Raw genomic sequence first — 14778 nt, 5'->3', positions numbered from 1 at the left:
AGCTTGATGCCGGTGTGTGCAATGATACAGAATTCTGCTTACCCTACCTTACATTTATTAAGTATTCAGAAAACCACTGGGAGTAAGAACCAGTAGAAGCTTGCTTTCATGCTAACATCAGCATCAAAGAAAGAAGTGTGTTTCCAGACTGAGGAGCTGGGAACAACTTTTACAGTCATTTTTCATCGGACAGGAATCATGCTGAAGTCTCAGTAATCTTGAAGGCAGGAATGTCTGACTATATTAATACCTAGCTAGCTTAAATTCTGTATGGTCAGATTATTTGGAGATAATTGGCCTGCTTAAATCTCCTCAAGGTTCATGGGCTAGTTCCTGAGATTCATGGATTTTGAAGAAAGAATTATTCCTAGGGAGAAATAATTGCATGCATCAGTACAGGCTGGGGGATGAGCTGCTGGAGAAGAGCTCTGTAGAGAGGAACCTGGGTGTCCTGCTGGACGACAGGTAGACCATGAGCCAGCAGTGTGCCCTTGTGGCCAAGAGGGCCAATGGCATTCTGGGATGCATTAAAAAGAGTGTGGCCAGCAGCTCAAGGGAGGTGATCCTCCCCCTCTACTCTGCCCTGGTGAGGCCTCACCATGAGTGCTGTGTCCAGTTCTGGGCTTCCCAGTATAAAAAGGACAGGGATCCCTTGGAAAGAGTCCAGCAGAGGGCTACAAAGATGGTGAAGGGCCTGGAGGATCTCCCCTATGAAGAAAGGCTAAGTGAACTGGGTCTCTTTAGCCTTGAGAAAAGAAGACTGAGAGAGGACTTGATCCAGGTTTATAAATATCTGAGGTGTGGGAGACAAAGTGGCGAGGCCAGACTCTTTTCAGCAGTGTGTGGAGACAGCACAAGGGGAAATGGACAGAAACTGCAGCACAGGAGGTTCCGCACAAATGTGCACAAGAACTTCTTTATGGTGAGGGTGGCGGAGCACTGGCACAGGATGCACAGGGGGGTTGTGGGGTCTCCTTCTCTGGAGATATTCAAGACCCACCTGGACGCCTACCTGTGCAACCTTGTGTAGGGAACCTGCTTTGGCAGGAGAGTTGGACTCGATGATCTCTTGAGGTCCCTTCCAACCCCTATGATTCTATGATTCTATGATTCTATGATTAATCTTAATCATTCCCTCGTTCTATCTACTACATGCCTAAAGCTGAATATTGCACCTTGCAGTTCTTCTATCAAAGTCATGACAAGCTCCTCCTAAAATGAGGGACTACTGAACCTGCTTTGTCTTCACTTGGCTCCAGTGACACAGGTTGAGGAGATCACGGGATCAAGGACATAACAGGCTGCCCAGGGAGGTGGTGGAGTCACTGTTCCTGGAGGTGTTCAAGAGCCATGTGGATGTGGCACTGAGGGACATGGTTAATGGGCACGGTGAGGGTGGGCTGATGATTGGACTAGATGATCCTAGTGGTCTTTTCCAGCTTGAATGATTCTGTGAAGCAATGCTTCTTAAAGAACTATGAAGGAGTGCACAATACAGTCATGGAAGCTTTACTACTGTGTGGGTTTGGCTCTGACCACAAACCACCAGGTTTGATAGTATTCAATTTCCAGTGTACTGGTTGCTCAGATATTAAATATTCAATTTGTAAGTGAAGGAAAACTACATACACAAGAGTATTTTAGTGTGTCCAGAAGGAGTTCTGGACACATTCTGTTCCAAATACTAAGTGACCATTTTGAGAAACAGCATTGAATCAAGCCCAAGCAGAACTGTAAACATGGGCTCCACTTTGGCAGACCCACTGCATGACTCTGTGCTGAATGAGCTACTGGCACAGTCTGAAAATGAGATTGTGCACTTGCAGCTCAGGTCGAATCATCAAGAATCCAGATCCAATTTGGAAATGTAAGAGACAGTTTTCCATGGGATTAGCCCCAAGAACTCTCAGTGTGCAGCCAAAATCTTTACATTTAACTGTTCTTTGGTCATCAAAAAGAAAAAGAAAGAAAAAGAAACAAGAGAGAAAGAGTGGTAAGTTTTTCAGAGTATGTTTGAGTTTAAAGCTTTTGATTTGAATGTCTAGCTCATATGGTCAAACTCTTGTAGGAAGTTCAGCCCTCTGTGTTTCTCAAAGTCCAGACAGTGGGTCATGCATTGTGTTTCTACTTTGGCAGCTGCTTACGTTTACATGTCTGTGTTTGGTTAGTGCAACACCACATTAAGAAAAAAAAAAACGTTTTATCAACAGTATTGACAGAGGGAAACAGATGCAAATTCTGGGATTTGAGTGTGCTGCAGTAACACATAACAAAATGTTATATCCAAGTGCCAGTGAAGTTGCTTCCTGGAAAATACAAGGGAAAAGGATCAGGCTGCATATCATTACGTTATTTTACTGTTACTCTTACTTGGTGTCTTGGTGGGATAAGCTACTATATTTCACATTGTTTGCTCGGCTTTCCATAAATGCTTTTTATAACATGACTGTACTGATATTCAGAAAGACCATGAATTTCTCACCGTGGTGATGTGATAGCATGTAAGTTCTGAAACACAAAATTTTCAGATGGCCATTTTGAATCTAAAGTCTAATGTTTCTTGTTTTCTATCAATGCTCTCAAAGTGAGGAGCATGAAGGATTTGGTGAAGCATTTAGGTGCAGAAAACGTTTGAGCAGTGCAGTATACTTCGTTTAAGCTGTAAAACAGATAATGTTTCCCTGTGTTTTCTCAGAAAAAAAAAAAAAAACATACTATCACATCTTATGGGCCAATGGCCAGGATCAAGCCCTTCAGAAAAGCACCATCACCACAGGCATAGTGAGATCCAGGCTGTGCACATGGCCGTGTTCTGTCTTCAGAAAATACAAATCCAAGTCATTAACTTCTCAAGAGCAATGCATAACTTGTTTTTTAAGAGCAAGACACCATAAGCCAAACTAGCAACTCTTCACTTGAGTAATGACTAACAGAGTATGTGAAGTATTGTCCTTGAGCTTCAGCTTCTTATAGACTTGTCTGCTTTGAGGCCAAATCAGTTGAAGTTGTGCACTCAGCGTAATGGTAAATTTTAATGTATAGAGAAGTTCAGTTATGGCTACACAGTAGAAAAGGTGATGTGGGTCTCATAGGAAGCCTACACACAATTAATTTTCATCTGTGCATCCATAACTTGTGGTGATATCATGGTGATAAATGACATTAGCAGACACCTTCATCTGTCTCACCTGTTCTCCGTACACTAATTCAGCTTTCCTGGGACAGCAATTAAACTTCTGACTGGCATCAGCAGCTTCCAGCAGCAGCCATTAAAAGAAAAACAATAACTCTGATGGAGAAATACTCACCTGTCAGCCACTGACAGCACGCATGCAGATTTTGTAACTCATTCTTATTTGAGATACAGGATAAGCCATGGTCAGGCTTGGGTTTCAGAAGCCCATTAGTGCATCCAGCTGTAAAGCGGTGAGCATACCATTCCAAAGCTGCAAAACAGACAGCAGAGCAGGCTTTTATACCTCAGGGCACTAGGGGTATTAGATCTTAATGCTACAGTGCTACCTTTTGCAGAAAAGATTGTTTACATACTTTGTATATTTGTCAGTTTTGCCTGTTTCCACCTTCGGTGTACCTTGGGCTTTTGTTGGCTGAGATTTATGGCTTGGCAGTGGAGGGGACACGGAAAAAACATGGCATTGGCAGAAGTCCTCATGGCACAGTACAGAGATTTCGGTAGTTATCTTTTGGGATAATTACATCCATAACTCACTCAAGTATTATTCCCTCAGGCAATCTAGAACTTCTTAGGAAAAGCTTTATTTCAGTTTCTCTTTAATGGTAAGTCTCTACTTCCTCAGAAGCCATCTGTGCTTTCAGAGTAGTTTTCTTTTTTTATTATTATTATTAAGAAAACGCATGCTCCATTTTCATACCTACTTTTTGCCCATGAAAACAAAAATACAGGATCTAAACTCTCATTTCTAACAATTTACACCACCCCTCCCCCTCCAAACCTTTACAAAGCAGGGAAATACATTCATAAAACAGAACATCAGCTCTGCTGTAATGTACCACAGCAAAACATGTCCTGCACCTCTGAGTGGAGAGTTCAGGGGCTGCAGGTATGAGGTCTCAGCTCTGCATGGATGTGCCTCTGCATCTTCCCCCAGTCCTATCTCATTGTGTAGATATGTGAGAGTATTGGAGCAACATACCTTTACACAGGAGTTATATCATAAGGATGTGGTCCATCGCTGCAGGGTGGAGGAGCTCTTCCCTTATTAATACTTAATTGTGTATATGCTGTGTGCTTTGCTGCTCTTTTTTCTCAAGAGAAGCACTATTATTTTAGTTGACTTTAAATTTGAGCTCTCATTTATCCTTGCATTTGTTAACCAAGTTCACGTGAGACTGCCGAGTCAGAGAGGGGAAGATGTTGCTTGTCTATCTCATCCTGAACTGCTCAAAGTACTGTATGAATCTGATCCCTTCACAAATGTTTATCTGCCTTGGGGTTCTCTTGAGCACCAATTCACAGAGCTAAAACTCTGGGTTTGCGTGCTGATGTTTGCTCCCGAGGGCTCATCTCCCTAGTGAGCATGTTTAAACAACTGAAGTGCTCTTACAGTGAAACATTTAAATTCAAGTCTTTATTATTATGCAATCTGGGATTTTTTTTTTTTTTTTTTTTTTTTATCATTACACTTCCTTATGAACTGGGTGGTTGACACTCCCTGTTTCAAATTCCTGTCCCATGAGCTAGTTGTTTGGAAATACTGGCTAGGAGGACAAACACTGTGACTGTTTTTTATTAATCTGGGGAAAATTTTCTTTTTTTTTTCACTCAGTATTCAGGATTAGACTGTAACCCAAAGGCAGAGCTACATAAATAGAATAAAGATCAAAACGAGAAAGAGTGCATTGCTGAGAGGATGGATAGAGCTGGGGACAAGGGGCTGGCTCAAAGTGTTTTGGGAGCCAGGGTTTCCATGCACATGATTTAACTCGTTCTTGAACCAAACCTTGTGAATGCCCCAGCAGAAGAATGTATGCCTGCTGCTGCAGAATGACAGAATGGCTTAGGTTGGACATCAAAGGCCACCCAGATCCGACCCCGTGCCTTGGGCGGGGCTGCCACCCACTACATCAGGCTGTCCAAGAGCACCAAGCTCTGTAAAGTAATACAGAAAACTATATTACAATAAACTGTGGGTTTATACACACATTTGCTGTTCAGAAAAATATATATACTTCTGATTAACTCCGTGTCTGAACAATTTTAATGACAAATGAGTCTGCTTTGACTCGACTCTCCAGTCAGATCAGCTTGAGTACAGAACTTCACTCCTTGATCCATGTCCAAGAGTGCATTTATTGGGAATTATAGAGCCCTTTAATTTCACTTCCTGATGTGAATTAAACGAACTCTTAAGTGCAAACACCCCCCCCCCCCCCCCCGAATGTTCCCTGTGTTAAGATTTCTCTATCTTTTCCGTGCACCCTGTAATCCTGCGATGTTCTCTGTCAGAACCCTTCTACCCACCTCCGGCACTGGATGGCCACAAGACAGCTCCAGGGTTTTGTCCTTTCTCTAAGGGAGTGTTCTTTTTGTTCTTCGAGCACCTTTGCATTGAAAATCACGCAGTGAAATGCCAGCAGGTCCTTCAGGTTGCCATATCACTCATTGCTAGGTTCTTGAAAAGAGCCTAGAGAAACCCGCTGCACGAAATCCATTTTGCTGTCATACTTCAGCCACTGGGAGGGCTCAGGCAGCTCCAGCACTGAGCAAACAGCTGCAGTCAGAGTGCTGTTTTGTTGTCATTTCTGCACAGGAGTGGTGGGAGCTTGCATCATTTCCAGTAAGAGAGTGCCTGGGGATCTTTTATGACTTGCACGCTTTGCTTCTCTGGAGCAGTACAGTGTGTGCTGCGTGACTCCAGGAAACCAAGGATTTGTTTTGACTTGCTGAAACAACGTTCGCTGTTTCTCTTTACAATTTCACCGTATGACTTGTCAATCCTCTCCCACTCTTAATAACTTCACATTTAATTAGCTGAGTGCAAACATCTTTCACTGCAGCGTGGATTAGGCTCCTCATTGAGTGCATTTACCAGCAGAATGAAAGACATCTCAATCAGAGGGTTCCGTATTTGTCCTGCATTGACCAGAGCAGTTGGTAGCTGTTAACAGACAGTTGCTGTTGACTCTCAGTCCCTTCAAGGATGATCAGTGACATGGGGACCAGTCTTGTTGGGACTTTCTTTTTTTAGTTTCTTTATCCCTGTTAAGAGCACATTCGGAGTGTCTTTTAATATCTGCTAAGTAGGAAAAGTGAGTCCTGTCTACCTTGCAAGGATGTCCTGAAGGTGCTGCTGTCTGCCCAGGAGTTCCACAATGACCTTACCCAGCACATTTTAAATGGGGCATTTTATACATTGCTGAATTGCAAGGTTGCGTGGCACACAAACCTCTATTAGACGAGCTTGGAACAGTCTTGCCAAAGCATTACCTTGATATATTAATGTATCTACATGCTTTGAAGTCTACAGTGGTAAATTTCAGTTTGCATCTTTGCCACTCGGTGAACATTTGTGCAGACCACGAGTCACTTGGGTGATTTCTGGGATCCCATCACCTCAGCAGCAGCCTCCACAGTTCTCTGTAAGTCTGTTTGTGCTGCAGCAAGAGCAGCTAGTTTCCCCCAGTGTGCAAAATCACCACAAATGCTTTTTGTTACCATCAAAACTGTGCAAAATTCACATTCCTCTTTGTAAATTTGTCACGCTCCCTGTTAGTTCCATAGATTGGTCTTGTCGTAAGCACTTTTAAAAAGTACCTTTAACCCCTACAAACTTCACTTCCTGAGAGTTAAAATTTGACAGGTTCATTTTCAGCTATATATCTTCTCTCCAAGATGCTGTGGTTTCTGTTTGATTCTTCAGAAGTGAATCATAGTTTCAAAATGCTCACTACCTTCACAAAATGTTTTTTTTCCATTAGCATTGGAAGGGTTTAACATGGGTTCAGACATGTTATCAGAAACTCAGAGCAGAGCTCTTAAAAAAATTCCCATGTGATTCCATGCCCTGGAAGCACCTTTTAGGCTGCAACTACTCCTGCAACTATCGGGAGGTATGAGGTGTACGGACCTGAGCTAGTCAAATTAATGCCATAATGGCTTCTGGCTCTACAAGCACATACAGTGCAAACGGGGAGCAGAACAGCTGTAGCAGACTTACCTTTCATGTGGGTGGCATAGACGTCTGCCAATTAAAATGAATCATTTCTTGCCATATGATTACTGTTAATAAGAATTTACGTTAACGTGTTTGCATCTGGACTTTGCACAGGTTAATGCCTGCATTTCTTTGCTTAAAAAATAGAGTATATCATGGTTGGTTTTTATTCTTAATGGACTTTCTTTCTTCATTTGAAAGCATTCCAGGACTTCAGCAAAGCAGAGCTGCCAGCCATCCCTTAAAGGAGTATGTTTTTATCTTCACGCAGTGCATTCTGCATGTAATTCTGTACACATCAGCCAATAGTTCCTAATCTGGGAACCTCAAGATAAGTGTCTGCATCCTTATAGAAGCATTTACAATGAGACCATGACAATCAACACGTGAAAAGGAATCCTCATAAACTTTTGAAGTCTTTCTTGTTGCAGACATTTATTCTTATGCTTTCCTATAAGAAGTTTGACCAACTGACCAGCTTTAGGCATAGACTACATTACATTAGCTCTTTTTTGTGTAAAATTATGCATTTTTCAAAAATACATGTATATATTTCTTATGAGAAATAAGAGCAATATATTATCTTAAACATGCACTCTGCAGCTTACAAGGCATTTTAAAATATCTGAAAAGGCTTTGCAAAAATTGAGACAATTTATAGCAAGAAATGCACAAGTTCAAGCATGATGAGCATCAAGTTTTTGATCTTGGGTGGCTTTATGATCTCTTTCTGAACAAAGAAATGTAGCTTAAAAATTATTTAATAGATAAAAGTGTAAGTAAATACAGTGGAGCAGGATGGAGAAAGAGAAAACAATTGCAATAAAACTACATGAAGTATAGATAAGTTGGGTTAAGCCATTGGAGTCTGATCCTTGTGAGTCTCGCCTGGAGGTTATGACCAGAACAAACATTTTGGTGGAATGACTTGTTCACCCACTGAACTTTGAAGAGGTAGGGTAGCAGAAAAGATGCCGGATAACACAGTTCTAGAAGACTGAGAAGGAACTTGGCAAATAGATCTTTTCTATCCTTCTACTGGCAACTCTGCCATTCACATCAGTATGAACAGAGGATACTGATGAGCAAAAGTATCAGAGCTTTTGGGGTTTCTTTGGCTAACAGCACTCCCCTTACCTCTGCTTTATCCATGCGCATGGCATCTTGTTTCTTTTCCAGTGTCATCCTGCATTACCACCTATAAGAAGACACCGCCTCCAGTCCCACCAAGAACTACCACCAAACCATTTATTTCTATCACAGCGCAGAGCAGCACAGAGTCTGCCCAAGATGCATATATGGATGGGCATGGACAGAGGGGAGACATCATCAGTCAGTCTGGACTTAGCAACTCCACAGAGAGCTTGGACAGTATGAAGGCACTAACAGCAGCTATTGAAGCTGCTAATGCTCAAATCCACGGCCCAGCAAGTCAACACGTAGGGAACAACACTGCCACTGTCACCACCACCACAACCATTGCCACCGTTGCAGTAGAAGATAGAAAGAAGGACCACTTCAAGAAAAACAGATGCTTATCTATTGGAATACAGGTACAGTAGGGGATTTAGATTATATGCATGCCAATTGTTTTCAGTTTCTATATTTGTTTTACTGCTTGTTATACAATGTTTTGTCTTTTTTTTTTCTTTTCCTGTCAGGTGCCTATTAGAATTTCCAGCAGCTTTATCATGCTACATGGTACTAATGATGTTTTACTAATTTATCATAGAAACATCAGATATGAGGATTTAAGTCTCCTTGCTGCTTGTTATTCAGCTCTGTTAAATTACACACATGAGCACTAATCTATGAATCATAACACAGCGGGGGTCAGAAAGGCATGAATTAAATCATTGAAAGGGAATGTGTAAAACAATGATTTACATTACACTATCACCCAAAAAATATTTTCATCCAGCCTCACTGAATTAATTGTCACTGCTTATTCATGCATTTCGTAATGACTGGTGGCCGCTCAAATGAGGCAGCATTGTTCCTATCCCAGCCTCAAGAGCAGAGGATTACTTCCTTCTGATTTTCCCTTGTTAAGGAAAATTACATTTTGTTACCTCTAGTGGAATGAAACAAGAAAACTAACCATGCCAAAGTTCACTTCTATTTACAGAAAGGAGAAAAGCAAATAAACTAGACCAATTTAATCTGTTATCTTAATTAATCTTTCCCATATCCTCACAAAAGAATGTGCATAGAAGGCCAACTATCTGCTTGCAGGATTAGCTCTCGAAACAAAGTACTTGAACTTGCAATCAACTGAAAATCGGCACAGGTTTTGATGGGAGATGAGTCCCAAGCAAACAGAATAGCAATCCTCAGCTTATCAGCCTTCCCAGGAAACCATGCAGATGGTTTTTTTCCCTGCAGATGGAGGTTGTGTTTACAACCTCCTCTGTGCCTGGACAGGCTTATCTGATTAGCAAAGCCTAAGAACTTACCATGAAATTTCCACATCCACCTGACAAGATAGAAGGTGTTGAGCATGCCATCCCCAGGGGCAGCTGTCAGACAAGCAGTGACTTTACTCACCTTGTGCTTCTTCTTGGAAGGCCAAGAGTTACTATACCTGTGGGTTTCATCTGTTGCCTTTCTTGTACCCTTTCTCTGCTTCACAGCCATTTGATTTGGATATATTCTGAAAGAAGGGGTATGTTCAGTGTTAAACATAGGAGCAAGACACAGATGGGACAGGGATGAAAGAACACTATTATTTATTGCCAAATCCAGTCAAGGCTCAGGTGCTGTTTTATTATTGTGATTCCTCCTTTCACTGAATAAAGCAACAAAAGCCTTTGCAGACCAAGTAATGGGTAGAGAGAAATGATGTCTGTGTTTGGAGTAGTCCATATGAACAGCAGTAATGTGAACCATGGTTCCCAAGATGCCATCTCCCATCTTTCTTTTCTGAAGGTAACATTGGTTTTAAGTAAAGAACATGGCTTTTAGGAACAGGAGCCCCGGTTTCCTGAAATATGAGGAAAACTTAGGCCCAAAATGCTGTTCAAGCCTCTGAAAATCTCCCTCTAAAACTGTAAAAATTACAGCTGACTGGCTTTATCACCATCCATACACCAGCCTCCCTCCACTGACTGCAATAGGAGCCAAGTTCAGGCTTACGCCGAACTCAGAGCAGGTAAACACCTTTCTTATAATTTGGCCTAAGGCAGTGAAAGCCATATTAGCAAGGAGTTTACTTCCTTCTGTAATAAATAAACCTGAAATTCACTTGTGGTAAGAACTCCTGGTGTGTGCCCTGCATCCCTCAGTTGCTCCTAGGTCACCAGCAGCCTTTGCTATAAACCTGTTTAACAAGCAAAGCCAAGCCATTAAGACAGTTATTTCTCTTTATCAGTTATGTAGTTTAAGGTAGAATTATCACTCTAGAATGAAGCATTTGGTCATTACCTCATTTTACTGTCCTGCTGCGAAACTCCCACCTCTCCTTGATCATTTTTCCTGCACAGTGCTGTTATATTTGCTCTCTACAGCAAACTGGTGGGAGAAGCACTAGCTGCACCTGACGTTCTTATACACCCAGGGTCAGTGTGCATTCACTGTGGTCCAAAAATGCTGCGTGCTGGCATGTTTTGGTTGGTTGGTTTTTTTTGGTGTGACTAACAATCCCGTATGTTGCACTGGGACTTAACATCTACAGTGACAGGAGCCAGAAGTATACTACCACATAAAGTTAATATACCATTTTGACATGACTCACCTATGTATGCATGTACAAAGTAACAGGTAAAACCTACCAAATAGTGCAGTGTGAGAAGTGGAGCTGGAGCTGCTCAGAGGCTCTGTCAATACTCAGCATCCAACCTCCATATCACAATGGACAAATTCCACCTGCATTTCTCAGGCCTGATGTCATTTTAACAGAGATGCCTTACAGATTAACAAGAATGATGAATATTCATGGTAACATCAGAAATGGGCATACAAGAGCTAAACCATCCAAATGGATGAAGGTAGCTATGGTACAAGCCATATGTGCAGACACTTAGTAATGATAACGAATAGAAATTATCAGTATCCCAGTCAAAATATATTCTAATGAGCTGCTTATTTTTTTAAGGTTGATGGTGCTGAAGAAACTGCCAAATCAGGTGAAAATAAAGCAACCAGTAAGTTCCAGTCCATAGGAGTTCAAGTTGAGGAGGAAAAGTGGTGAGTAAAAGATAATACTATTTTTCTAAAGCAAGTAGTGCTACAACTAATTTCTGAGTTCCAGTTCCTGCATGCATGGCAACATAAATGTTCTACCTGGCTGAGTCATCAGGTCAATGGGCTCTTGCTGGTCAGCGGGGATTTTCCAGGAGCAGTGGGAGAGCTTAAGTTTGGTTCACACCTGCCCAGGGCATGGTGCGGGGCACATTGCTCTGCAGTGAGAGGAAGGCTGTCCTCAAAGCCTCTCCTGAGAAAAACTTGGATGTAGGAAATCTGAGTTGATCACATCTGGGCCCTCAACCCTCTCACCCGCTGTCTGTAGCATTGGTAAGAGGAGACATACATTTTTACACTTTTTTTTTTTGGGGGGTGAGGGGGGTGAGGGAAGGGGGGGTTGGGTTAAGTTTGCTAAAAATACTCAAAAAATAACACGTTATATACAGTAACTTAAATTCAGCAAAATCTCTCTGTGGAGTAGCAGAGCATTTCCCTATGGTTTCAAAAGGCTAAGGTGATTTCAGCTAAAAGAAATGTGATGTGCAACGACCCTGTCAGACTGTTACCAAGTTCATCATTAACCTGTTAAAACATCTCCTTCTGGCAGGCATTTCTTTATGCCTGAGACTGTAGCCCCACATCTCTTCTAGCACTAGATAAATGAGCAGATTGGAAGAGATGCTGAAGGACCACATCCCTTCAGCCTGAGCACAAAGTAACCACCCCAAAAGGCCAACTCTCCCTTACCTCTCCCCACCCACAAAAAAAAAAAAAAAAAGGGGGGGGGGAGGAAATAATAAGAGAAATGGAAAGGAAATAGAGAGATGGCTGTTTGAAAATATCTTATTTCCAAAGTCCTCTCTATTGCTGCTTGCTCTAGAGAAAAAGGTAAGATTTGCCTGAGAGGGTCTGCCCTGAGGAAGCATTATCTCTGCATTGCCTGATGGCAGCTGTGTTTTGGGGGATTTCTTGCAGATCAGGTTGAGGTTGCTGCTGTTGAGAGCAGATGGACAAGCAGCAATCCATCATGGACTTTCAGAAGTGAACAGGCTGATAAAGGACACCCCTTAATCCTTGGAAAATGAGTGTAATCAGGAAACAAAGGGTTTATCATCACAATTTGGCACTCATTTTCTTTTCTATTATTATTTACTTCCTTTTTAAGCACAGCAAAATACACTGTATTGATTATCCATTACAAGAATAGAACGGTATATATGATGCCTTCTTTCCTGCCCCTGCATCAAAACATCTGAAAACCTCAGAAAAGCCCTACCAAAATGAATCCATGATAAAAGTTAAAATAAACAAACCTTTCAGAATTCAGAAATATTAAATAAACATCAAATAAAATGAGAAGAATGAGACAGCAAAGAAGATAAATAATAGAAAATTGTGTTTCTGCGCCAATCTAAGCTATTAAGTGTGCTGTAGCCTGCACTAGGAAAGCTCTTTGCTTAATGCACAAAAAGCATAACGTACAAAATTTGTTTCACTCCTTAGCTTCCTGCTCTTTCCTCTCTCCTTCCCTCACCTCATGTGACAGCCATTCTCACCCTAAGGAGTCTTGCTTCCTCATGCCCTTTTAAATATTTCTGCTTCTGCACTTGGACCAAGGGAGCAAAAGTTTTTGCCACTGTGTTGATCCAAGTGGCTCAAAACAAGAGCATTGTTGGAGCAGAGCTATCCCTTCCGTCTCTCACTTCAGCCCAGACTTTTCATTAGCCCTTCACTCTCTGCAACCTGGGCTTCCTGCCAAGACAAATGATTCTGAATCCTCCTTCTCTTGCACTGCTCAAGGGATAAATGTCCCTTATGCTCCCTGACCACATTACAACTTGATCCATCACTTATCCTCAGTTCTTTATACCACCTGTTCTCAACTCTCTTTTTCATACCCATTCTCCAAATGTAACTCCAGGATTTCTAGATTTTACAAAGTACCATTCTCAAGTCCTTGTCTTAGGTAAGGAGAAAAAAAAAATGTTCATTTCTTTCAACAATGACCTCATGCTCTTCCTGCTGTTACTGTCTTATCTCTTACCTGATCTCCCTCATGATGCTAACAAAACCCCAAATGGCATATTCCTCCCCTTTCTTGGCATGGCCCATCCCTTCCAGAAACAAGTTTGAAAAGTATGGCTAATGCAGCTGACCTCTTCAGTTCAAACCTCTTCACTTTGTCCATTCCCTCTACCTTTGAGTAGAAACCCCCTACCTCTTGACCTCCAGGGACAACTTTCCCTTCCTCACCTGCGGAAGATGATGGAATTTAGTAGTTGGGTAGAGATAGTGATAGGAGGATGGTTGGACTAGATGATCTTATAGGTCCTTTCCAACCTTATGAACTTATGAACTTATGAACTTATGAATTGTTGGAAGCTAACCAGTTCTACTGAACCAGAAGAGGAGAAGATATATACTGTGCCAGGCCAACTAGGACATATCTTTATCAAATAAAGGGCATGTCCTCTCTTGCTCTTAGTCACAGAAGTCTGTAATTACTTTCAGTTTGTTGCATTTTACCATGTGTGCCCCTAGACGTCCTCCCACTACATCTTCACCCAAAAATTACCTTACTCATTGTTCCTAGTCATATTGTCAGTTGGCTTGTGTACTGACCAATTGTACTTGGTCTGCCACCACAAGAATTTCTGAATGCTGACAAAATGGTAGATTATGGACTAAGGACATTGCCACTGGAGAGTAAAACCATGGGCATGTGTATGCATATTCTTCCTCCATCTTTTCTAGCTTCTGTGGTGATAAAGGAAGTTCTCCCCACCTCTTGGTGTAGTGTCATGTCTGGTATGTGGTATACCACACTATGTAACATGAAATGGCTTGAAGTTGTGATGTGGTAATGTTAGAAAAAATATACAGTTCTGTACTCTTCAAGGAACTAGAAGCACTTTTTTTCATTTAGTTTTTTGGGTTTGATGATTTATTGTCAAAAAAAAAAAAAAAGAAAAGAAAATTCAGGTTTTAGAGTCTCCCCTCCACAACCAGCCAGTCATATGCTCTAACTCAAACTTCTTAACTCCTCATTTTCTAGAATGTAACCTTCAAAACTGTATGTTAGCTAAGCTGAGCTGGGACTGAAATTTCCTTGAATTTGGTCTGCAGCATTTACTGGCTTCATGTGTTCTCCTCAGTGGAAGCAATTCCATTGAGAAATTCTAGGGGATTTTGGTAGCATGAAACAATAATAGAGGATTAGTTTCCCTGTTAAGACTCTTAGTGATGAAAAAAAAAAAAGATTATGTCAGTGGGAGATGGGGATGGATAGAGCGAAGAACTTAAGATCAAGTGCCCTGAAGATCCTGCCAAAGATCCTGCCATCAAAAGACCTCCATGTCAGGACTACTGTGTATGCTAAGTCCCCTGTTTGCTTTATTCT

The 14778-nt window shown here is 41.6% G+C and overlaps 1 protein-coding gene across 2 annotated transcripts in view; it reads left to right on the top strand.

Annotated features, from left to right (window-relative positions):
- DLGAP1 (DLG associated protein 1) overlaps positions 1-14778 on the top strand; it is a 391301-nt gene that overhangs the window by 358267 nt on the left and 18256 nt on the right. For both annotated transcript variants that reach the window (XM_065752000.1, XM_065752002.1), the window contains 2 exons: positions 8376-8749; positions 11290-11381. In XM_065752000.1, the coding sequence (XP_065608072.1) occupies positions 8376-8749; positions 11290-11381 (466 nt within the window). The remainder of the gene's footprint in view (positions 1-8375; positions 8750-11289; positions 11382-14778) is intronic.

This window comes from Cyrtonyx montezumae, unplaced genomic scaffold (genome assembly GCF_038088225.1).
Source record: "Cyrtonyx montezumae isolate F1298 unplaced genomic scaffold, pur_monq_1.0 scaffold_8, whole genome shotgun sequence".
Lineage (NCBI taxonomy): Eukaryota > Metazoa > Chordata > Aves > Galliformes > Odontophoridae > Cyrtonyx > Cyrtonyx montezumae.
Note: the sequence above shows the minus strand (reverse complement) of the source record. Positions and strands in the feature narration are given on the sequence as shown.